Below are 24511 nucleotides of genomic sequence, written 5' to 3'. Positions count from 1 at the left end.
TCTTCTACCAACTTGTCGCCACTGACCGTGGCAATCATGTGTGTTAATGGTTTGATTGAACAACAGACTGACTAAGTGACAGTATAAATGACTGACAGGTCAACTGACAAGATAGACTCGGAGCTTTCACTTCCGAGTGAGTGCGTAGCGTAGCGTTAATTAGCATAGCTGATTCAGCCACCACCATGAAAACAAAACAACTCATCAATATAGAAAAAGGAACTGGTACACCAGTTGACAGTATTTCTTTGTAAGTGTGAGTTAGAAAAACACTGATTAAGAGCCTAGCTTTTTATTAAAGCATAGGTCAGCAACAGGCCTGCGACTATTTCTTTTGTCCCCCCAATCTATAATAATAAATATAATAATACACACAGTGCCTTAAAAGTCTTTGCCCCCTTTCTAAGCAAATGTTATCACATCTTCAACCAAAACCCAATATTAGATAAAGGACAAATAACACAACAATTACATACTTTATTTCATAAACAAAGTTATGCAAACCCAATGCCCCCTGTGTGGAAAAAGTAATTGCCCCTTTACATGCAATAACTGGTTGTGCCACCTTTAAATGCAATGACTCCAACCAAACACTTCCTATAATACGTTGCTGTGGAGGAATTTTGTCCCACTCTTCCATGCTCAGCGACATCTTTGGGTTTTCAAGCATGAACTTCTCGTTTCAAGTCCTACCACAACATCTCAATTGAGATTAGGTTTGGACTTTAACTAGGCCATTCTAAAATGTGTTGCCTTTTAGCCATTTTCATGTAGACTTGATTGTGTGTTTTGGATCATTGTCTTGCCGAATGACACAGCTACGCTTCAGCTCAGAGGTTTGGCCTGACATTCTCCTGTAGAATTCATGGTTCCTTCTATTAAGGCAATTTGTCTAGGTCCCGAGGCAGCAAAGCTCTCCCAAAACATCACACTACCATCACCATGCTTGACAGTTGGTATGAGGTTGTTAATGTGGAATGCAGTGTTTGTTTTTTTCCAGGCATAAATCGGACCCATGTCGTCCAAAAAGTTATACTTTTGAATGTCCATAGAACATTCTTCCAAGAGTCTTGATGATTATCTAGGCAAACTTGAGTATAACTTTTTGGACAAAAATGCAAAAACTGCCTTCCACAGTAAGAACCTCATGCCAATGGTCAAGCATGGTGGTGGTAATGTGATGGTTTGGGGATCCTTTGCTGCCTCAGGACCTGGACAACTTGCATTAATAGAAGGACCTATGAATTCTGCTCTGCACCAGGGAATTTCTACAGGAGAATGTCAGGCCATTTTTTGCTATTTGTAAAGTAAGGTTCCCTTAATCTAATATTTGGTTTTGGTTCAAGATCTGATAGTGAATTATCAAAAATATCCCCCCCAAAAATGGGGAAAATCAGAAACGGGACAAATACATTTTCCTTGCACTGTGTATTCAGGATTTGAGTTCTTAGTATAAAAAAAAAGACTAAAATCAACAGGAATTCAGCTTAAAATGTGTTAATCAAAAACAGGAAAATCTGTTCCAAAGTATGAATTTAGTTGCCTAACCCTGTTTTAAAGATTCCCTTCTGTTTTGAACATAGAAGGCATCATCAACTAGCCTACAAAAAACAGGGGTTGTACGAGATAAGTGAATCAATAAAACGTAGACTTCATGGGGTCTCATTTGTCCTTCATTTTGAGAAAAGGGAAGAATCATGAACTTGGTCTGTGACCTGCCAAAAAACGGAAAAAAGTAACCTAACGGCTAGCGTGCCGTGCTGCCGGCCCGAAGGGCTAGCGTGCCGTGCTGCCGGCCCGAAGGGCTAGCGTGCCGTGCTGCCGGCCCGAAGGGCTAGCGTGAATGAGAGAGAAAGAAGAGGGATGGTTTAGGGCTGCAGATGCAGTTTGAAAGACCCAGCTATGTGTCATGTGATTAGGACAATAGGGTAGGGCAGGGCACATGAGGACCAGACAAAAAGCAACGGGAGGAGCTTCATGAACATCAGAGAGGGGGAATGACCATGCTCAGAAAATCTGGAGAGAAACAGATGACTGGCATCGAAAGAAAATTCAACAACATTCCATTAAATGAAAATATCCGAGATATCTAGACAACGAGAAAGAGAGAACGCTTGAAAGAGAGCGGAAGACAAATTTGCACACAAAGCGATAGAGAAAGACAACGGTGGAGAGAGAGAGAGAGAGATTGTGATTTGTTACCTGGTTGTACTTAGCGTTGGCCACATGTTTGGTTTCCAGCTTGCCATACTGGGGGGGTTTGCAGGAGAACTCGACGAAGAGGAGCAGCTGTTCGAATATGGCCGGGTACATGACTTGCAGGCTCTCTGGGCCCACACAGATGGCCTGCAGAGGGAGAGACAGGAACCTTACTCACTACTGACCTCACTAGAACCAGGGCACCTCAGTCACTACTGACTCCCATCAGGGGAACATGTTAAAAATGATCCCCACAATCGGATATCAGCCTCAATAGCACATATTAAAGTGTAGGAGAAAAATAAAAAATTACAAAAATTGCCATGCTAGTTTCTATAACACAGAGGACAAAGACAAAGAAGAAACATCTACTCAAAAGGGTGCCTTTGAGCTTTGAACAGTATGTGGATCAAACTACTAGCTAAATCAGCACCTGGAAAATGCCTTTGGCTGTTCATATTTTATATTTGTATTTACAATGACGGCCTACCGGGGAACAGTGGGTTAACTGCTTTGTTCAACAACAGATTTTTACCTTGTCAGCTCGGGGATTCGATCCAACAAGCTTTCAGTTACTGGCCCAAGACTAACCACTAGGCTACCTGCCGCCCATATAACAACCCTTTATAAAAATGTTAAAAAGTTACAACGTATCTGGTGTGGTAGCCCGCCCACCCACCTTCTGCAGCACGTCGAGTGCTGTGAGTACGGCCTCCTGCAGGCTGGTGAGGACAGCCTCGGTGTAGGAGGGCAGGATGAAGGGCGAGGCATCACTGCTGATGGGTATGGACACAGCCCCGTGGAGGATCACCCCCAGCTTCCTCAGGTCCTCCATGCTGAAGCCAGTCTCAATGTGCTGGTAGAGGGCAGGGACAATCTGGACTAACGCTGTCAGGAAGGGCTGGCTGGGGACGAAGGAGGGTCTGTCTGTCCCCGTCCCGCCACTAGGGGGCCTCGTGCTGTCCGTGCCCGTCCGGTACCAGGTGTTCCACGCCGACCACCACAGAGCTGCGTCCTCCAGCGCAGACTCCTCCCCCTGGGGAGGGGCCTGGAGTTCGGCTCCATTGTAGCGCGTCAGCCTCTCGAGCATCGAGTCGGAGCGCAGCAGGTGTCTGCCGGGTCCCGAGGCGCTGAGGGGGTCGATGAGGACAGGGGGGACGCCCATCACGGCCAGGGCGAGGGCCTCGGTGGGCATGGCGGAGTCCTTGACGGGCGTGCCGATCTGGAGGATCTCTTGGAAGGACTTGAGTGCGGCCAGGGAGACCTCGTTGTTCTTACTGAGGGCAGCAGACTGGATGTGGTCCAGCAGCACCTCCCACGCCTTGAAGAAGTCACCTGTGGAGTGGACACACGATCAGATAAGAAGAGGTCATTGTTGGGCTCAATTGATTAAAAAGGTATTGTATTGACTGTATAGCTTTAAAAGGTATTGTATTGACTGTATAGCATTAAAAGGTATTGTATTGACTGTATAGCTTTAAAAGGTATTGTATTGACTGTATAGCATTAAAGGTATTGTATTGACTGTATAGCATTAAAGGTATTGTATTGACTGTATAGCATTAAAGGTATTGTATTGACTGTATAGCATTAAAGGTATTGTATTGAAGATGCGTGGAGACAGGAGAAATGTATTGACAGGAGTAGGAGTACCGTCCGTAGAGCACAAGATCTTTACTATTTACCTTTGTCAACTGACTAGACTGACTGATGGCTTTATGACATCATATCTATCTACAGTAGCAGGCAACTGATGCAGGCACACACACAGTCTTGTACAGCTAACCTTGTGGGGACACAAAACTCAGTCCCATTCAAAATCCTATTTTCCCTAACCCCTAATCCTAACCCAAAAACCTAACCCTAATCCTAAACCTAGTACCTAACCCTAAAACTAACCCTATTTCCTAACCGTAATTCTAACCCTAACACTAATTCTAACCTTAAACCTAAACCCCCCTAGAAATAGCATTTGACCTTGAGGGGACTAAACAAAATGTCCCCACAAGAACAGTTAAAAGAGTCCACACCTAGCTGCTGCAGCAGGTATCTCCTGGTGTTGAAGATACGAGCCACCCCTGCCAGCGTCAGCACCCAGGTCTCCGCCCACTGTTTCTCAGCCGTGTCCCGTGAGTGGTGGATGAGGATATTCCCGCCCCCCGACTCAATCTTCTCCTTGTCGGCCGTGGTGGAAGACTTCCTCACACAGTCCAGCAGGTGGAACAGCACCTGGTTTTACACAGACATAAAAAAAAATGGAGTTGATGTGGACCGCCAGAGGGCAGATGGCCATTAAGGCGGGTATAAAGTACTAGCTGCAGCACGTACGATCACTAAACTGATAGGTCCCAAAAGTACAAATCCAGGAAAGACGAGGGCCCGTGGCTGAACATTTGACTACCTTCAGTACGCCACAGGATTCTACAGCCATGCACCATTCAAGACTGATTTAGTCTACGATCATTGTGACTGGCTGAACCGAGTACCTTCCAGACCACGATGTGCCAGGTGGACTGCTGCAGCAGGGTGCCGTGGGCAGCGATGGTGGAGAACATGGTCTGACCGGCGCTCTTCCTGACGGCGGGCCGGGGGTCCACACACAGCTGGCCCAGCTTGGCGTACAGACACAGCCACAGGCAGTCGAAGGGAGGGGCCGGGTGGAAGGGCCTGTTCAGGGGCTCGCCCTTCTCCCGAGCCTGCTTCTGCAGCGCGGCCTCCTCCCTCTCTAGATCCTGGGTGATGGCCTCGCCCCTCTGGAAGAAGTAGTCGGAGATGTTCCACTGTTTGGGGAAAACGGGGAGAGGGGTAACGATTTGAGGGGACGCAGCAGCAACTATAAGCTTTGTATAACCGCAGCAGTAATATGAACTAGAATGAATTAAAAACCCAATACAATAGAGAATATTAAACAATATATGCAATATGCTGCGGTTATACCAGGAGTCCTATGGAGGTGAGGCTGATGTTGAGTTCCTGGTTCTGGAGACCGAAGCTGCTGGCGACATCCACTACGATCTGGAGGCACATGCAAGGCATGGTGGGGAGGAAGTCAGTCACCACCAACTGCAGGCACTGGAAGGCTGTTCGGATCAACGACTCTCTAGGCGACAGGGGACAGACAGACACTTGTCAGACTCCGACATAAAACAGAGTGAATAGCCAACTGCTGGACAAGAGAGAAAATACAGCATGTTAAGATGAAATAGGTGTTAAGGGTTACAATCTCAGCTTTAAAATATGGATCACAGAGCTTTTCCCTCTGCATCACCCATCCCAGTCTCCCCCCTCTCCCTTTTCAATGCTGCTACCCCCCACCCCCCTCCCTCTCACCCCTGGTCGTTGCGGATGGCCCCTATGACCCCCAGCACTAAGGGCCAGCCTGGACCCAGACTGTCTCCCTGGCTCTGGAGGATCTGCAGCACGCTCTCCAGCTGCTTCTGACGGATGTCTGCATGGAGCACGTTGGACAGCTCCTTCAGAGGGTTCAACAGCAGGAGCTGCAGCCTCTGACAGAGGGACAGAGAGAGAGAGAGACAGAAAGTAAGAAAAGGGACAGAGGAAGAGAGTAGGGAGTGAGACAGTGAGTGAGAGAGACAGAAAGAAAGAAAGGGGACAGAGAGAGATGGGGGTGGTGTGACAGTGAGTGAGACAGTGAGTGAGACAGTGAGTGAGACAGTGAGAGAGAGACAGAAAGAAAGAAAAGGGACAGAGGAAGAGAGTAGGGAGTGAGACAGTGAGTGAGAGAGACAGAAAGAAAGAAAAGGGACAGAGGAAGAGTAGGGAGTGAGACAGTGAGTGAGAGACAGAAAGAAAGAAAAGGGACAGACAGAGAGTGAGACAGAGAGTGAGACAGAGAGTGAGACAGAGAGTGAGACAGAGAGTGAGACAGTGAGTGAGACAGTGAGCGAGAGAGAAAGAAAAGGGACAGAGGAAGAGAGTAGGGAGTGAGACAGTGAGTGAGACAGTGAGTGAGAGAGACAGAAAGAAAAGGGACAGAGGAAGAGAGGGAGTGGTTATATTACATAAACAAGGACAAGCATACAAACCACTGCCTTAAGATATACAAGGTCAACTATGTGTGGGTGGGCTGGTATGGTGAAGCCGACTAATAGCAAGTCATCTTATCACCTTCCATTGTAACAGCCACCCGACTTCTAGATAGAATAGTGTACAGTAGTTCCTGTATTTGTGACTGGGTGAAGATAAGAGAGATGGGGTAGTAGCGGTACCTGGTTCTGTGCTAGAGGGGGGTTGTGCTTGTAGGCCAAGCCAGCTTTGATGAGGGCGGTAACAGCCTCAGCCCCCCACTCTCTCATCCTGGCGTTGGGGTGCTGGCAGACCTGCAGCAGGTAACATCATTGGGTAGGGCACATACACACACGGGACAAGGAGAGAGAGAGAGAGAGAGATCAGACACATCACACAGTACACACACAAGCATTGCAGAAGGAGGGGGAAAGAGTGGGAAGGGGGTGAAAGCGGGGGGGAGAGAGAGAAGAAAGAAAGAAAGAAAGAGAGAAAGAAAGGGAGTCAGGGGCAGTTCAAACAGTATGGCCACCCGTTTCTCACAGCAGGTGGTTAAAACAGACTGTATGCCTGTGATTTTCTACTCGCACAGCAGTGAAATCAGGTCATTCCATTTGACAGACACGTAATCATGAAAGCTCTGGTGAAAATCAGCCCGCTTTCGTTGCTTTGCTGCACATCTCACTATTCCCCTGGGCTGTTCGATACAGTGAATGAGATGCCACATCAGCACCCCCCTTCACAGCCTACAAGTGTCTGTGCTGTCTACTTGTTGGCCAACGTCAAACAAGTGTGTGACTGGCCGAGAAAGGCTGGCATATCATTAGCGATGATAAGGTAAGATGCATTCAAATGTGCAGGTATCTGCATAGTATGCATACAAACAAAAACAGAGTTCCAGAAATGTAACTCATGTGTGCGAGGCAATTTTGACCAGACAGCAACAGCGAAGCAAACAGAAAACCTGTTGCAAGCTGCACATCGCAAACGCTCAGCTCCAACACCTTGATGCCAGGCGAAGAGACAGACGGAATGAAAGAGAGAAAGAGAGAGAAAGCAAATGATTGGGAGGAGACGTTGCCGAGCTTACCTTCTGCAAAAACAGACACGGGTTGCAAAAGAGAGGGAGAAAAGACAACTTAAGGAGGAACCGTTTGTTTCAGACAAACACACAGAACTGCCACAGATACAGATGCAGTCAAATATATTGGCACCCTTGCACTCCACAATGGAGCGCAATGAAGCAGAATGTCCTGTTTTCTCTTTTCCAAAAACTGGTTGAATGGCTATTTTCACCCTGCAATTACACATAAACAAGAATCACTCATCTCCAACCAAATTAATTCCAATTTTGAATAATTTAGTCCAGGCCTTTGACATTGAAAAATCACAATTGCAGTTTATATAGATTGTTCTTCTTGGTCTTGTGCGGTTGTAAATCAAACAAATACACAATTGTAACTTATTATAGAAGAAACGGTGAATGGTGTAAGGGTGGCAATACATGGGACTGCATCTGTAAAGCTATAACACTTATCACTAAATAGGGAACAGATGCCACTCACAGCATTAGAAATGGAAGAGCCCCTACCATCATACGAGAGGGCTTGAAAAGTACGTACCGAAGGACATACAGCTACAGGCTATAGCATAGCCCCCCCCCCCCCCCACCCCGAAAAAACACTTCACTAACCTGGCCCTAAATCCGTTTGTGCTCTTTGTCAAGGCGTGACAATTGCAGAAGGAGTTGGCAAGAGAACAGACACAGACTTGCACACAGTCTACCACTTTAAATGGTTACTGTAAGACGTACCTCCAGCAGATGTCCAGTGAGGGGCCTCCACAGGATCTCTATACGGTCCATGTTGACCAGGCCGGTCTCCAGCAGCTTGGCTACCGCAAATAGAGACGGCTCCTTGACACGGGACGACAACAGAACACAGGGGTGATCGGTTTGGTGGATATAGGTATTAAAACAATAAGGCCCAATGAGGTATGGTATGTGGCCCAATATACCACCCGCCTGGATACATTTGGCATTTTAAGATGGCTAGGTGGGACAACCGCATATCACAGGCATAGTAACTGGAATGCTCAGTAAAGTAGCTAATCAGCAGAGTCCAAGCTGGGGGAGGGGGGGGTCAAGTGTGAGTGTTAGTTCACAAAAGGCCTTTTTGAAAAGGGGAGGAGGGTCTTTGATCTTTAACCCTACTCTTTGAAGAGGTAGGGTTAAAGATGTTGCAGAGGTTTGCAGGCACAAGCAGGGAGTCCAGCCAACAGCGAGTTGCAGTAGTCCAGACGGGAAAGGCCAAGTGCCTGGATTAGGACCTGCGCCGCTTCCTGTGTGAGGTAGGGTCATACTCTACGGATGTTGTAGAGGATGGATACAGCATGGAGCATGGATACAGCCCTTAGCCGTGGTATATTGGCAATATACCACAAACCCCTGCCTTATTGCTATTATATACTCGTTACCTAAGTAATTAGAGCAGTAAAAATAAATGGTTTAGTCATACCCGTGGTATACGGTCTGTTTTACCACAGCTGTCAGCCAATCAGCACTCAGGTTTCAAACCACCCAGTTTATAAAGTGGTATACGGCCAATACACCACGGCTAAGCACTGTAACCAGGCACTCCCTGTTGCGTCGTGCTTAAGAACAGCCCTTAGCCGTAGTATATTGGCCGTATACCACACCCCCTCGGGCCTTGTTGCTTAAATATACCACAGCTTCCAGCCAATCAAAATCCAGGAACCAAACTACCCGGTTTCTAATAGACATTAAGTAACACAAGGCTCATGCAGAAGAGGTCATACGTTGTTGCTCTGGCTACATCTACAATAATGAAGTACCTGTGAAGTAATTACCTTGTTAGTCCCATAGGCCATCTCCATAGCCTCCAGAGAGAGGGAGCACAGTGCGTTGATCAGGTGGTGCAGTGACACGTCATCTAGGTACTGGGAGCTCTCAAAGAGTCTCGACAGGATGTTGGAGATGAAAGGCAGATCGGTCATCACAGCCGTGGTCAGCACCTGTAATACACAGACAACAAGGGGGAGTCAGAGAGCTGAACGGTGAAGCTGGTGGGCTGAAGAGCTATATCGAACAGCCAATGACACCCTATGGGAGTTGTTGCTAATTGATGCAGAGACTTGGACTCGTTACAGCGCGACTGCGTAATGCAGGGAGATAAGAGTCTTACCGTGCTGGGCCCCTCTACTGCACGACCAGGCTTCAGAGCACCTCCAACCCCAGGCTTCAGGCCTAGGATCCACACCAGGTGCTGGGAGAGGAGAGGAAATGGGGAGATAGAACAGGAAGGGCATAAAAGGTGGTGAGAAAAGTCAAAGAGAGAGTGATTCCCTCAGACCACTTCTGCTATACCATAAAAAAAGAAATTGAAATATTTAGGCTCATCAATAGCCGAAAAATCCAGGAAATCCAGGCATGGCTATAATACACTGTAGAGCTGTGCCAGTGTGTTTGTGTGGTGGGTACAGTATGGCGGTAGTGTACCTGCAGCGTGGCCAGCACCAGCTGCCAGGAGGTACCCAGCACTGCCCCGTGGCAGTGGGCCAGGTTCAACAGGGTCCGCATACACTGGATATTCTTAGCCGTCAGCTGAGTGAGAAAGAGAGAGACAGTTATATCACACTACTGTCTGTACTGTATTATGTGAACGTCTAACATGTGCCCTCTAGTTGTGTTGTTGTAGTAATGTTGTGTAAACGTCCTTTACCACCACAGTGCCTTGGGGCTGTACAGTGAGAGGCTGTCCCACAGCCACCACCTGCTGATGAGACTCACTGGAGGGACTGATGATCTGCACAGTCTGGCCCTGAATAGAGTAGGCTGAGGGGCACACACACACACACACACACACACACACATTATTTAGAGTCTTCAACGAAAGTAATGATCACAAGGACTAAATCGTCTGGAGGTCAATCAATATATTCACTCCTTAGTTGAAATGAGTCCTGTTTTTTTTCTCCTCACAATGTAGCTCAGACAGACACCCTGATGATAATAACATGAGTCAATTCCATTCATATACTAGACTGAGTGACTGAGACAAGCCAGCTACATGCTAGACTTGATTAATTAACTCGTAAGGCAAACACCCATCCTGCTGAAGCCAATTTGCGAGTTCTCTCTCACAGCAAATATGCAAAGTGTGTGTGTGTGTGTGTGTGTGACCCCCCCCAACCCAACACATTCATCTTGGTGCTGCTACACAGATGGAACAGGGAACAGTTGAGGCACAGCCAGAATTTAATGATATACAGGGCCTTCGTGAAAGTATTCAGACCCATGGACTTTTCCCACATTTTGTTACATTGCAGCCCTATTCTAAAATTGATTCAATTGTTTTTCCCCCCTCATCAATACCCCATCATGACAAAGCAAAAACAGGTTTAGGCATTTTTGCAAATGTATTAAAACTGAAATAACAAAAGTATTCAGACCCTTTACTCAGTACTTTGTTGAAGCACCTTTGGCAGTGATTACAGCCTCGAGCATTCTTGGGTATGACGCTACAAGCTTGGCACACCTGTACTTGGGGAGTTTCTCCCATTCTTCTCTGCAGATCCTCTCAAACTCTGTCAGGTTGGATGGGAATCGTTGCTGCACAACTATTTTCAGGTCTCTGCAGACATGTTCGAATGGGTTCATGTCCGGGCTCTGGCTGAGACACTCAAAGACATTCAGAGACTTGTCCTGAAGCCACTCCTGCGTTGTCTTAGTTGTGTGCTTAGGGTCGTTGTCCTGTTGGAAAGTGAACCTTCACCCCAGTCTGAGGACCTAAGCACTCGAGCAGATTTTCATCAAGGATCACTCTGTACTTTGCTCCTTTCATCTTTGCCTTGATCCTGACTAGTCTCCCAGTCCCTTCCGCTGAAAAACATCCTCACAGCATGAGGCTGCCACACCACAATGCTTCACCGTAGGGATGGTGCCAGGTTTCCTCCAGACGTGACGCTTGGCATTCAGGCCAAAGGAGTTCAATCTTGGTTTCATCAGACCAGAGAATCTTGTTGCCTTTTGACAAATCCCAAGCAGGCTGTCATGTGCCTTTTAATGAAGAGTGGCTTCCGTCTGGTTACTGTAGCATAAAGGCCTGATTGCTGGAGTGCTGCAGAGATGGTTGTCCTGGGAGGTTCTCCCATCTCCACAGAGGAACTCTGGAGGCTTGTCAGAGTGACCATCGGGTTCTTGGTCACCTCCCTGTCCAAGGCCCTTCTCCCCCGATTGCATTTTGGCCAGGCGGTCACCTCTAGGATAAGTCTTGGTGGTTCCAAACTTCTTCCATTTAAGAATGATGGAGGCCACTGTGTTCTTGGGGACCTTCAATGCTGCAGAAATGTTTTGATACCCTTCCCCAGATCTATGCCTCGACACAATCCTGTCCCGGAGCTCTACAGACCATTCCTTCAACCTCATGGGTTGGTTTTGCTCTGACATGCACTGTCAACCATGGGACCTTAAATAGACAGGTATGTGCCTTTCCAAATCATGTCCAATCAATGGATTTTTACCACAGATGGACTCCAAGTTGTAGAAACATCTCAAGGATGATCAATGGAAACAAGATGCACCGGAGCCACAATTCGAAACTCATAGCAAAGGGTCTGAATACTTACGTAAATAAAGTATGTTTAAAAAAAAAATTGTAATACATTTGCAAACATTTCTAAAAACCTGTTTTCACTTTGTCATTATGGGGTATTGTGTGTGGATTGCTGAAGATTTGTTTTTATTTAATCCATGTTAGAATAAGGCCGCAACATAACAAAATGTGGAAATAGTCGAGGGGACTGAATAGTTTCCGTATGCGCTGTATGTGGTGGTTAGTATGTTGATCACACACAGTCAGGGCTTTAGAGCTGTACACACAGAGAGACTTGCTAATTAAGTGTACACATAAACAACTACCTACTGTTTTATCAAGTTCCTCATAGGCCCATATGTTTAATTATCACAGAGCTGAGCTGATACCCTACTATATGTAGCAAAGCCACGAGAGAAGACCGCTATGAACGCACACAAAACACCCTCGGGGTACTGACCCTTGTTGTTGAGGTTGGTTGCGTTACTGCTAAGGACAGTCAGGGCATAGTGTGGGGGCAATGAGGCCTTGCAGATGGCTGTGATGAAGGCGTCGCGGGGCGTGACCAGGCCCAGACGACCACACAGAGACGCCATGGTCAGCTCCGCCTTCAGGATGCTCTCTGTCGCCGTCTCATCAGTACTGGAGGGGGACAAGACACACAGAGGGTTATGGGTTTGGAACAAACACGGAGGAATGCTTAACTGCCGCAATGTTTGGACTCATTGCCTTGTGGAAAAAAAACAAGTATCAGAATACCGTTTCATCAACGGACACATTTCACAATAACATATGGTCTTGTAGCTTCAAGAAAAACTTTCACCTGTCACACCTTCAAGTTAGGTTGAGGCAAAACTATACTGAACAAAAATATAAAACGCAACATGAAAAGTGTTGGTCCCATGTTTCATGAGCTGCAATAAAAGATCCCAAAATTGTTCCAAAGGTATTTCTCTAAAATGTTGTGCACAAATTTGCTTACATCCCTGTTGGTGTGTATTTCTCTTTTCCCAAGATAATCCATCCACCTGAAAGGTGTGGCATATCAAGAAGCTGATTAAACATCATGACCATTACACAGGTGCACCTTGTGCTGGGGTCAATAAAAGGCCACTAAAATGTGCAGTTTTGTCACACAAGACAATGACACAGATGTCTGTGGGAGCGTGCAATTGGCATGCTGACTGCAGGAATGTCCACCAAAGCTGTTGCAAGATAATGTAATGTTAATTTCTCTACCATAAGCTGCCTCAAACGTTGTTTTAGAGAATTTGGCAGTATGGTCAACCGGTCTCACAACTGCAGACCACGTGCAACCACGGCAGCCCAGGACCTCCACATCTGGCTTCTTCACCTGCAGGATCGTCACACCAGTCATGCGGACAGCTGTTGAAACTGTGGATTTGCAAAACCGAAGTGTGCTCTTCATGGATGAATCCTGGTTTCAACTGTACCAGGCAGACGGTGAGTATGGCGTCCTGTGGGCGTGTGGTTTGCTGACGTCAACGTTGTGAACACAGTGCCCTATGGTGGCGATGGGGTTATGGTATGGGCAGGCGTAAGCTACGGACACTGAACACAATTGCATTTTATTGATGGCAATGACATACCGTGACGAGATCCTGAGGCCCATTGTCGTGCCATTCATCCTCCGCCATCACCTCATGTTTCAGCATGATAATGCACGGCGCCATGTCACAAGGACCTGTACACAATTCCGGGAAGTTGAAAATGCCCCAGTTCTTCCACGTCCCACACGTCCCACTCACCAGACATGTCAACCATTGAGCATGTTTGGAATGCTCTGGATCGATGTTTGGGATGCTCTGGATCGACGTGTACGACAGCGTCTTCCAGTTCCCGCCAAAATCCAGCAACTTAGCACAGACATTGAAGAGGAGTGGAACAACATTCCACAGGCCACAATCAACAGCCTGATCAACTCTATGCAAAGGAGATGTGTTGCGCTGCATGAGGCAAATGGTGATCACACCAGATAGTGACTGGTGTTCTGATCCACACCCCTACCTTTTTTCTTAAAGTATCTGTGACCAACAGTTGCATAGCTGTATTCCAAGTCATGTGAAATCCATAGATTAGGGCCTGATTAATATATTATTTCAATTGCCTCATTTCCTTATATGAACTCTGATCTTTGAAATTGTTGAATGTTAAGTTTATATTTTTGTTAGGTGTAAATAAATTGACTTTGAGTTGATCTTTAAGAAGGGTTGTTACCTGGCGTCCAATAGGAGTGAGAGGGCAGCCAGTAGACCACACCAACACGCACTGACCATCTCCTCCCAGACGAGATGGGCTTCTAACAGAGAAACAGCCGTTAGCAACAGAGTAGAGAAGAAATATACATTTGTACAGATATCTATATTTAAACGCTACATCAGAATTCCTCTTTGAATAGGGATGATAACACATTCATCACTGTAGTAAGCCTACATATATTAAACGCCCTCAGTAACTGTAGGTATTGAAATGCCCACTAGAGGTCAATAAAATTGCAAGCTAGGGTTCAGCTCCTTGTGTGGGCCCAGAGAAGAGCCCCGGTCCTAGCCCCTCGACCCTCCCTCATCCCCCCTCTTCACCAGGCTCAGCTTGGGCGTTCTGGTCTGGGTTGGCCTCCCTGCGTACAGCCACCTCCTCCTCCTCCTTGGCCAGTTCTCTCTCTATCATGGAGGTGATGCCTCGGACCAGGTCCAGCAGGGCGCTGAAGGCCACAGACATGGCATAACCCTCTGGGATGGACGGGGGCTCCACCTTGTCCAACATCTCCAGACTGGGGCAGGGAAGAGGAAAGGGAAACGTATGATATGACGCACACACACACACACGTTGTGTGTGTTGGGGGGGCTCCACACCAACTGTGTATGTCCCAAGGAGCCACATGCAAACAGAAACAGTCATTCAGCTCCCACTAACAAACACTAGACTGCTGCAGGATCAGCTTTCCCTGGCCATGTGTTCATTATAGACACACAACGAGCTGTGTTAGACAATGTTGACTGACAACTCTGTCCTGCATCAACAAACAAACCAACCAGTTTAATTCTCTAGTCTATCAAAACACCAGCATTGCTCAATCTCCTCATAATTACAGACAACAGATCACATTCCCTTGCTCCTGACCCATGCATAAAGGGAAATGGGGATACCTAGTCAGTTGTACAACTGTACGCATTCTACTGAAATGCGTCTTCCGCGTTTAACCCAACCCCTCTGAATCAGAGAGAGCAGAGTTAGGCCGACGAATCCACAGCTAAATCAACTCCTTCCTTCCCTCTAACAGGCATAGTGTGTGTCATGGGGTGTCTGCTGTGTTTGTGTTCTCTCTGTTCCTGCCGCTGTCTCCGTTCCCTCACTCAAAGACAGCAGCTTGTTAGAGTAGAATAATGACAACATTTACAGGCCAACTGTCCCCCAGGGTGTCTAGGTTTTTGATAACGGACATAATTTCGTCGTCCCCCGTGGTTTAAAATCAAACTGTTTCTCTCTGGTTCAACTTTCTCCAATAGACTGTGTCCCCGTGTGTGATAATTGGATGGATGATTCAAACCTAGACAGACATAGCTAGATGTGTGTGTGTATGTATACACACACACACACACACACACACATTTATTTATATAGTACTACTCACTAGGTAGCCTTGGCGCTGCCCTGCACACTGACGGTCATGAGGGGGATCCAAGTACCGCGGTACTCGAAGGCAGCCTGAGTGATCAGACTCCCACCCTGACCTCCGGCTCCTGGACCACCCTGGGCAGCCGCCTGGGCCCCCGACCCAGACCCACCTCGGGAGGGAGAGCGAGAGAGATGGAGGAATGGAAGGGGGAGGGAAGGAAGAAAAAGAGAGCAAAAGACTGCTGTTAGTTTTGAGCCGGAACCAAAGCCTTCGCACCCTGCAGACCAGAACCTTCCATACCCTCATGAGTTGCCTAATCCTATCCTAGATATTCCTCTTCTTTACTTTCTACCCAACTACAGTCTCAAGCTGTAACACCGGTAAAGACAACATTAGCTCCTCAGTGTGGTCCTCACCAGCAGGGGCATTGGTGGCAGCAGGGTTGCCTGTGTTGGGGACGATGAAGAGGGACTGGATGAAGGAGCCCAGGGCGTTAACGATGTCCCGGAACACCTTGGTGGAGTGCTGCTTCATGTCATAGGACTGGCAGAAAGACCTGGAGGGGGGAGAGAAAGGATGTCGCAAAAGTTTCTTAAAAAAAATATATATAGAATATGGAGATTGTTGAGGTTGTGTGTGTGTGGTAAGGTTAGTGTCGTATGGTGAGGTCAGTGATGCATGTGTTGAGGGTGCGCTCCTCCTCTTCACCGTAGCAGGTGTGGCTGTACACACAGCCTGTGGACTGACTCCACGGCCACGGCTCTGAGCCACTGAGGCTTCTCCCCATCCAGGAACTTCACCAACAGGGACAAGAAGATCTCACACTCCGTCACCTACAACCACAACACAGACAAACACACCTCAATCCTCTGATCCCCAAGATAACTATCCACATATGGAGGTCTCTACAATAAGAAAACAACAGGATTTGAATTTCAGTTAACCTCCTGAATTGACTGAAATCAAAAATGGAATTGACCCAAACTATAGTTCAAACTGTAGTTCATGCCTTGGCTACTACAACTGTAGTTGTTTGATGATTTAGGTACAGAGAACACAGTATTAGGTAGTAACTGACTTCCACCAGTCGGCTGTAGAAGTGTTTGATAACCCCCGGCACTCACCAGTAGGCTGTAGAAGTGTTTGATAACCCCCGGCACTCACCAGTAGGCTGTAGAAGTGTTTGATAACCCCCGGGACTCACCAGTAGGCTGTAGAAGTGTTTGATAACCCCCGGGACTCACCAGTAGGCTGTAGAAGTGTTTGATAACCCCCGGGACTCACCAGTAGGCTGTAGAAGTGTTTGATAACCCCCGGGACTCACCAGTAGGCTGTAGAAGTGTTTGATAACCCCCGGGACTCACCAGTAGGCTGTAGAAGTGTTTGATAACCCCCGGGACTCACCAGTAGGCTGTAGAAGTGTTTGATAACCCCCGGGACTCACCAGTAGGCTGTAGAAGTGTTTGATAACCCCCGGGACTCACCAGTAGGCTGTAGAAGTGTTTGATAACCCCCGGGACTCACCAGTAGGCTGCAGAAGTGTTTGATAACCCCCGGGACTCACCAGTAGGCTGTAGAAGTGTTTGATGAGCACAGACACCACTCTGAGCAGCCTCATGCAGATGGGGAAGTAGGGTTTTTCGACAGGGGCCGGCGAGGCAGCGCTGCTGCTGCCCTGGCGGAACTTGATGTTGGGGGAGAACAGCTTGATGACCAGAGGACAAACACGCTCCTTCAGCAGGAAGCTGAACTCCTGGTGCTATATAGGGGTCAGAGGGCAGAGGTTAAAGGTCAGAAGGCAACGGGTGGGGTCAGCAGGAGGTGGGGGGTCACAGTACAAATACAAGACACACACCTACATCGAGATGATAGTATTTCTACTTCAATGCATATAATACTCAATTGCATTGCATTATATTGTACTATATTTTACTGTATCCTATTATATTACGACCTCACTGTCGTACCTCTGGGGGCCCCATGTGCATGTCATCAATGTCCTTAAATGTATTTAATAAATCATTTTGACAGTAACCCTCCAAAAAGTCATTCATAAACCTTTTTTCCCATATGAAGTAGGAAGCAAAGTGTTTTTCTTTAGGAATGTGACAAAAAAAAAGTGCCTCAGGCCTTGAACAAAAAACTAAAGTAACAGATTGAAAGTACAAGGGGATATCGGTGAAGAAATGCTGTGGTCAAGGCTACAAAGGCGCCAGTGCAATGACTGAAGCTTCCTCAAGTGTTCAAAAATGCATATCAGACCGAAAACAATTTCTCCGTAGAAGCGACAGTTACAGGGATGGTAAAAAACTGCTTGATTGCCGTAGCAACATCAGGGAAACTGGGCATAAGGGAGGGGTGCTTCAAATACAGCAGTTCTGCAACGTCTTTAATTGAGCCTCTCATTCTCCTTAATTGCCGGCTCTCAACATGTTACAGAAGGAGATTAGCTGTGTAGGAAGCTCTGAGGACAAATGGTCTGGATACAGGACAGCCAATAAATTGCCAGATACAAACAGATAATCAGTTCTTGAGGCCTTAAAACAAAAAAAGCTGTTTGCGATTTCTTTCATACTGGTGAACCGGCATTTGAGTTGGGGTGTTGCAAATATCAACAGTCCCTTCTCTCTTTTGTATCCTGACACGAATCATTCAAGACTACGTTTAAATTGTGTGCAGCGCAATGGACATATAACGCACAATATGTCTCAGGAAAGACTGTATGGGTTGGCAACACTCGGTATAGAACAGTCGGGCCTACAGGCCGTGTTGAAAACATGTGCACAAAAGAAAGAGGACTCCAGGAGAACAGGGTAGTCGCTCAAGTTTGATCTAATTTGATTTACCTTGAACATTGCAGACCATTCGTGTAGGCTTTTAGCCAGCAAAACATGCCGACTTCAACAATATAGTGCCTGAACTTATCCTCAAACCGACTCCTTTTTGCCCTCACTGTTGGGCTATTTGATATGTCATTTTTTGTAAAAGGTTTATAAATAGCAGATAAATACGGTATATAGCTATAGATAGTACCTCGCATAATTAAAGCATTTCTAGTAAGCTAGTGTTGAGCGTGAGCTGACTATTATTTGGCATTAATAGTTTTACTCAACTTTCTATCCAAGCAGGGAGAGCGCGTGGACGGCTCATGTCATGCAGGTTCAGATAGCTGATTACTAAGCTGTGCTGTATCGGCTATCAAATTGGTAGCTGATTGGTACGCTGTTGCATCGGAAATGGATTTTTACAAATCTGCAATGTTTGAATTTCCAACTTGAATTACTAAAGAAGTAATTACAGTGGATTCAGAGAGTATTCAGACCCCTTCACTTTTTCCACATTTTGTTACATTACAGCCTTATTCTAAAATGCATTACATAGTTGTTTTTCCTTCATAAATCTACACACAATAACCCATAATGACAAAGGTAACACAGGTTAAACACAGGTTAAAAAAAAGAAAGATGAAATATGACATTTACATAAGTATTCAGACCCTTTACTCAGTACTTTGTTGAAGCACCTTTGGCAGTGATTATAGCATCAAGTATTTTGGGGTATGATGCTACAAGCTTGGCACACGTGTATTTGGGGAGTTTCTCCCATTCTTCTCTGCAGATCCTCTCAAACTCTGTCAGGTTGGATGGGGTGTGTCGCTGCACAGCTACTTTCAGGTCTTTCTAGAGATGTTAGATCGGATTCAAGTCCGGGCTCTGGCTGTGTGCTGAGGGTCGTTGTCCTGTTGGAAGGTGAACCTTCGCCCCAGTCTGAGGTTCTGAGCGCTCTGGAGCAGGTTTTTATTGAGCATCTCTGTACTTTGCTCCGTTGATCTTTCCCTCGATCCTGACTAGTCTTCCAGTTGCTGCCGCTGAAAAACATCCACACAGCATGATGCTGCCAAAATACTTCACCGTAGAGATGGTGCCAGGTTTCCTCCGGACGTGAATTCAGACCAAAGATTTCAATCTTGGTTTCATCAGACCAGAGAATCTTGCTTCTCATGGTTTGAGAGTCCTTTAGGTGCCTCTTGGCAAACTACATGCGGGCTGTCATGTGCCTTTTACTGAGGAGTGGCATCTGTCTGGCCACTACCATAAAGGCCTGATCGGTGGAGTGCTGCAGAGATGGTTGTCCTTCTGGATGGTTCTCCCATCGCCACACAGAAACTCTGGAGCTCTGTCAGAGTGACCATCGGGATCTTGGTTACCTCCCTGACCAAGGCCCTTCTCCCCTGATTGCTCAGTTTGGCCCAGCGGCCAGCTCTAGGAAAAGCCTTGGAACTTCTTCCATTTAGGAATGATACAGACGATTGTGTTCTTGGGGACATTCAACGCTGCAGATATTTTATGGTACCCTTCCCCAGATCTGTGCCTTGACACAATCCTGTCTTGGAGCTCTACAGACAATTCATTCAACCTCATGGCTTGGTTTTTGCTCTGACATGAACTGTCAACTGTGGGACCTTATTTGGACAGGTGTGTGCCTCTCCAAATCATGTCCAATCAATTGAATTTACCACAAGTGGACTCCAATCAAGTTGTAGAAACATGATTAATGGAAACAGGATGCACCGGAGCTCAATTTCGAGTCTCATAGCAAAGGGTCTGAATACTGAATACTAATATTTCTGGGGGGGTTTTATGTAAAAAAAAAAAAAAAAAAAACTTTCCACTTTGTCATTATGGGGTATTTTGTGAAGATTGATGAGTATTTTTTTAAATAAAAATGTTAGAATAAGCTGTAATACAACAAAATGTGGAAAAAGTCAAGGGGTCTGAACACTTTCCTTATGCTCTGTATTGCGACCAGTCAGAAGTCAAAAAATGGCAGCGTTTTTAGACTGATTTTTTTAAGTACATGTTATATTGAATAGAAGATACTCTATTTGTTGTTTTACCAGTTATCAACATATTGTTCAAAGAAAAGAAAGCCCAGTGGTTATTTAAAATGTAGCTAATAGATGTTCTTTTTTTTGCTGCGGTATCATTTCGGTATAGAGTATCGTGATGCTAAACCTGGAATTTTAAGTCATAATCCTGGTACCTTGACCATGCAGAAACCTATTTTTATAATGATTGGTCAGAATTGCAAGCCCTCGCATGGGGAATTGTTGATTTTGCAAAAACAAAATTGCCATTGCAAAAATCCTGTGTATTATGTTGCGTGTTTACCTGCAGGAAGACCCCAGGGAAGTCGTTGAGGACCGACTCCAGGAGCTCCAGACCAAACGTCCTCGTCATTTCTGTCATCCCCACCAGCCAGTAAGGGGCATCAGCATTCACTAGCTGACATAGGTCCTGGATAGACACACACAACAAACATAGGAATATAGACATGCACATAGGACAGCTGGATACAGCTACTAGCATTGTATCAGAGGCAGTCTGTAAATCGAGGCTGTACATACATGACCAAAAGTATGTGGACACCTGCTCGTCAAACATCTCATTCCAAAATCATGGGCATTAATATGGAGTTGGTCCACGCTTTGCTGAAATAGCAGACTCCACTCTTCTGGGAAGGCTTTCCACTAGATGTTGGAACATTGCTGCGGGGACTTGCTTCCATTCAGCCACAAGAGCATTAGTGAGGTCGGGCACTGATGTTGGGCGATTAGCCCTGGCTAGCAGTCGGTATTCCAACTCATCCCAAAGGTGTTCGATGTGGTTGAGGTCAGGGCTCTGTGCTGGCCAATCAAGTTCTTCCACACCGATCTCAACACACCATTTCTGCATGGACCTTGCTTTGTGCACAGGGGCATTGTCATGCTGAAACAGGAAAGGGCCTTCCCCAAATTGTTGCCACAAAGTTGCAGCACAGAATAGTCTAGAATTTCATTGTATGCTGTAGCGTTAAGATTTGTCTTAGCCAAAACCATGAAAAACAGCCCCAGATCATTATTCCTCCTCCACAAACTTCACAGTTGGCACTATTCATTCGGGCAGGTAGCGTTCTCCTGGCATCCGACAAAGATGTTGAAAGATGTTGAAGTGTGATTCATCACTCCAGAGAACGAGTTTCCACTGCTCCAGAGTCCAAATGGCGGCGACCTTAACACCACTCCAGCCGAAAAGCTTGACATTGCGCATGGTGTACAGATGCTCGGCCATGGAAACCCATTTCATGAAGCTCCCGACAAAGTTCTTGTGCTGATGTTGCTTCCAGAGGCAGTTTGGAACTCAATAGTGAGTGTTGCAACAGAGGACAGATCATTTTTACGTGCTACACGCTTCAGCACTCGCAGGGTCCCATTGTGTGAGCTTGTGTGGCCTACCACTTCGCGGCTGAGCCTATGTTGTTGCTAGACGTATCCACTTCAAAATAACAGCACTTACAGTTGACCAGGGCAACTCTAGCAGGGCAGAAATTAGACGAACTGACTTGTAGGAAAGGTGACATCCTATGATGGTGCCACGTTGAAAGTCACTGAGCTCTTCAGTAAGGCCATTCTACTGCCAATATTTGACTACAGAGATTGCATGGCTGTGTGCTTGATTTTAGAAACCTCTCAACAATGGGTGTGGCTGAAATAGCCAAAGCCAGTAATTTGATGGGGTCCCCTCATACTTTTGTATATAAAGACAGATGAGATGGTGCAGGTGAGGTACAGTGAGAGGTATGGAGGACTGTCTGGTGGACGTACCTGGAACAGCATGTAGGCGTCTTTAGCACTGGGCCGCAGGGTGCTGACAGACCTCCGGTTCGTGTTACCCTGGACTGGAGTAGGCTGCTCCACGATGCCTGGAGGAGAGAGGGATGTGAGGAGGAGGGGGGGTAAGGAGGAGAGGGAGAGGGGAGAAGAGAGTGTGAGGAGGAGAGAGGGGGAAAGAACACATGGGAGAGACAGTTATTGGACACAGCTGTGGACACAAGGCTGGAGGGATCAATCGCTCACGAGCAAACAAACAGACAGACGATCCACATACCATCAAATAACACACTCTCAGAAAAGACCGATCCAACAGCTACTACAAGAGGGAAAAGTCACTTAATTAAATAGTGATTCTCAATCCTAGCTCACATACTAAACCAAGAATGCAGACTGGGAAGACAGCAGTGTGAAATCTGACAGGGCCAAACAAAAACCTCAACAAAAACTCATTATGTATTCATTGAACTCAGGCTTAAATCACCGGATAAGCAGCTTGAGGCAATCTAAGGAGAAACTAACTCCCTTCCCTTACTCTGTGACAGGTTCAAAGTTAGAGGAGGAGGAGGAGGGTAAGAGAGAGAAAGTGTGATGCAGAATACTGAAGGACAGAAACGGTTCAGTCCTAGAATAACTCAATTTCCCATGAGCCCTCCCTACCCTAACCTTTGAAGCGCTCGTCCTCGGCGACCATCCTCTCAAAGACCACGGTGACGACCTGTCTCACGGTGGCGGCGGCCGTGTTGTTGGTGATGTTGTCCTTGGTGAAGTGCAGGCGGAAACACAGCACGATGGCCTGGGAGGGAACGAGGGGAGAGGCTCTGTTACAATATTCAGCCTAACATAGGCTATCAAGCCATGCACTGGGGAATACATTCTAAGTGGTATGTTAGTATGGACAATTGAACATAGACAGATTGACTCAGGCACACATCTGTATTCACATGCACGTGGAAACCAACTAGAATAGCACATGATTTCAAGGGCAAATATGAGACGTGTGTGGGACTAAGCATGTTCTATCTGACTGGACTGTGAATGTATGAAATGTCTGCAATGTGGGGGAAAATATTAACCTTCTGTAACATGAGGCAAGATACCTGTGTTTGTATGATGTGTGACTGTGCACGCATGACAACATTTGGTGCTTGTAGACAGTGTGCAGTTCGGGGTACCTTGGAGAGTATTTCGTCATGTACTACAGTGTTGGTGGTGAGCAGCACTAGGACAGTCTGCAGCAGCTTCAGTTCCTCCAGCCCGTTCTCCATCAACTGCCACAGCATGTTAATGATATTCCCTGCTGCAGCCTGGTGAACACACACACAGGCACACACACACACACAGACTTGTAGCCTACTTGTACATCAAGGAGGCAGTGACAGAACAGAGCAAGTGACAGCAGCACTAGAGCTCACAGACACGTACACACAGATCAACAGAGAATTAGACAGACACACAGGGGAGCAGCCGACCAGACCAGCTCTGAATACATCAGGGTCGGCGAGGCACGCACCGTCATTACACCAAACCCAGCAACTGTGGCACTCCAGAGCAGTGACTCAACACACATTTTCCTTGTGTCACATCCTGAGGTCAGAACAAACCAACAGAACTCGTACAAAACCAGTGGAACTGAGGGAAGTAGTCAGTTGAAGAAAATAAATAATCTGTCCTTCAAAAGTGGCAGCAAACAGGAACCATGACAGGTCATTTTCTTCCTCAGGCAAAACTGACACCCGTTCACTCATTAAAACCAAGACATTTAATCAATACTGCAGGAGCTTCGTTCCTCTTCCCCATGTCCAGTGTTTCCCCTAAGATTTTTTTCTGCAGTGGTGACAGGGGAAGCAGGTGGGGGAGGAGTTTGGATGCATTGCTACTAACAGGGGGAGAGGGGTGCAGTGCTACTAGCGTTAGCACAATGACATGCTAGCTGTTCCCATAGACTCGGGAGCCAACAACTATCCATTTAAAAGTGCGTCCTAGTAGTTAAGCCCTAGGCTTACAGACACACAGACAGTGATATATAGAGGGGAGGTGCTGGAGCGTGGCAGAAGGCTCCAGGCAGGGAGTCTGCTGATAGCACGTAAACACAGCCAGACAGGCATGGTGAACACAGGCAGTCAGGCGGGTAGGGAGACAGTCAGTCAGGGTGTTCTTATTCACACAGTAGGCCTGGCTGGCTAGCCGGTCGGTCAAGGTGTCCCTGATAACACCAGGCAAGTCAAGTAAACTGGCCTCAACCGGGGAGGGCCAGTCACAATAGCCTGGGTTCCATGTTGAGGTGTAGGTAGTGTTTTTACAGAGACGAGGCTTTGCAATGCAGTGTGAAGCAAAAAGTAGAAAACCCACCCTCTCAGTTAGAGTCGGTGGTATTTAAAGTGGTAT

General features: G+C 46.7%; 1 protein-coding gene across 4 annotated transcripts in view; it reads right to left on the bottom strand.

Moving 5' to 3' along the window:
* Nucleotides 1-24511, bottom strand: part of LOC115134436 (protein MON2 homolog) — a 48336-nt gene that overhangs the window by 8857 nt on the left and 14968 nt on the right. For 2 of the 4 annotated variants that reach the window (XM_029668394.2, XM_029668398.2), the window contains exons 4-26: nt 23299-23430; nt 22790-22919; nt 22118-22215; nt 20646-20771; nt 17039-17233; nt 16183-16307; nt 15891-16030; nt 15490-15643; nt 14438-14628; nt 14076-14157; nt 12298-12479; nt 9966-10078; nt 9743-9847; nt 9429-9509; nt 9094-9258; nt 8039-8140; nt 6429-6539; nt 5530-5705; nt 5137-5299; nt 4686-4979; nt 4230-4428; nt 2879-3534; nt 2203-2346 (exon numbers count right to left, since the gene is read on the bottom strand). In XM_029668394.2, the coding sequence (XP_029524254.2) occupies nt 2203-2346; nt 2879-3534; nt 4230-4428; nt 4686-4979; nt 5137-5299; nt 5530-5705; nt 6429-6539; nt 8039-8140; nt 9094-9258; nt 9429-9509; nt 9743-9847; nt 9966-10078; nt 12298-12479; nt 14076-14157; nt 14438-14628; nt 15490-15643; nt 15891-16030; nt 16183-16307; nt 17039-17233; nt 20646-20771; nt 22118-22215; nt 22790-22919; nt 23299-23430 (3864 nt within the window). The remainder of the gene's footprint in view (nt 1-2202; nt 2347-2878; nt 3535-4229; nt 4429-4685; nt 4980-5136; nt 5300-5529; nt 5706-6428; nt 6540-8038; nt 8141-9093; nt 9259-9428; nt 9510-9742; nt 9848-9965; nt 10079-12297; nt 12480-14075; nt 14158-14437; nt 14629-15489; nt 15644-15890; nt 16031-16182; nt 16308-17038; nt 17234-20645; nt 20772-22117; nt 22216-22789; nt 22920-23298; nt 23431-24511) is intronic. The other 2 variants (XM_065022652.1, XM_029668397.2) reach the window with 1 other exon arrangement.

Source organism: Oncorhynchus nerka, linkage group LG9a (assembly GCF_034236695.1).
Source record: "Oncorhynchus nerka isolate Pitt River linkage group LG9a, Oner_Uvic_2.0, whole genome shotgun sequence".
NCBI classification, from domain to species: domain Eukaryota; kingdom Metazoa; phylum Chordata; class Actinopteri; order Salmoniformes; family Salmonidae; genus Oncorhynchus; species Oncorhynchus nerka.
This window is presented reverse-complemented; position numbering and strand designations above follow the sequence as displayed.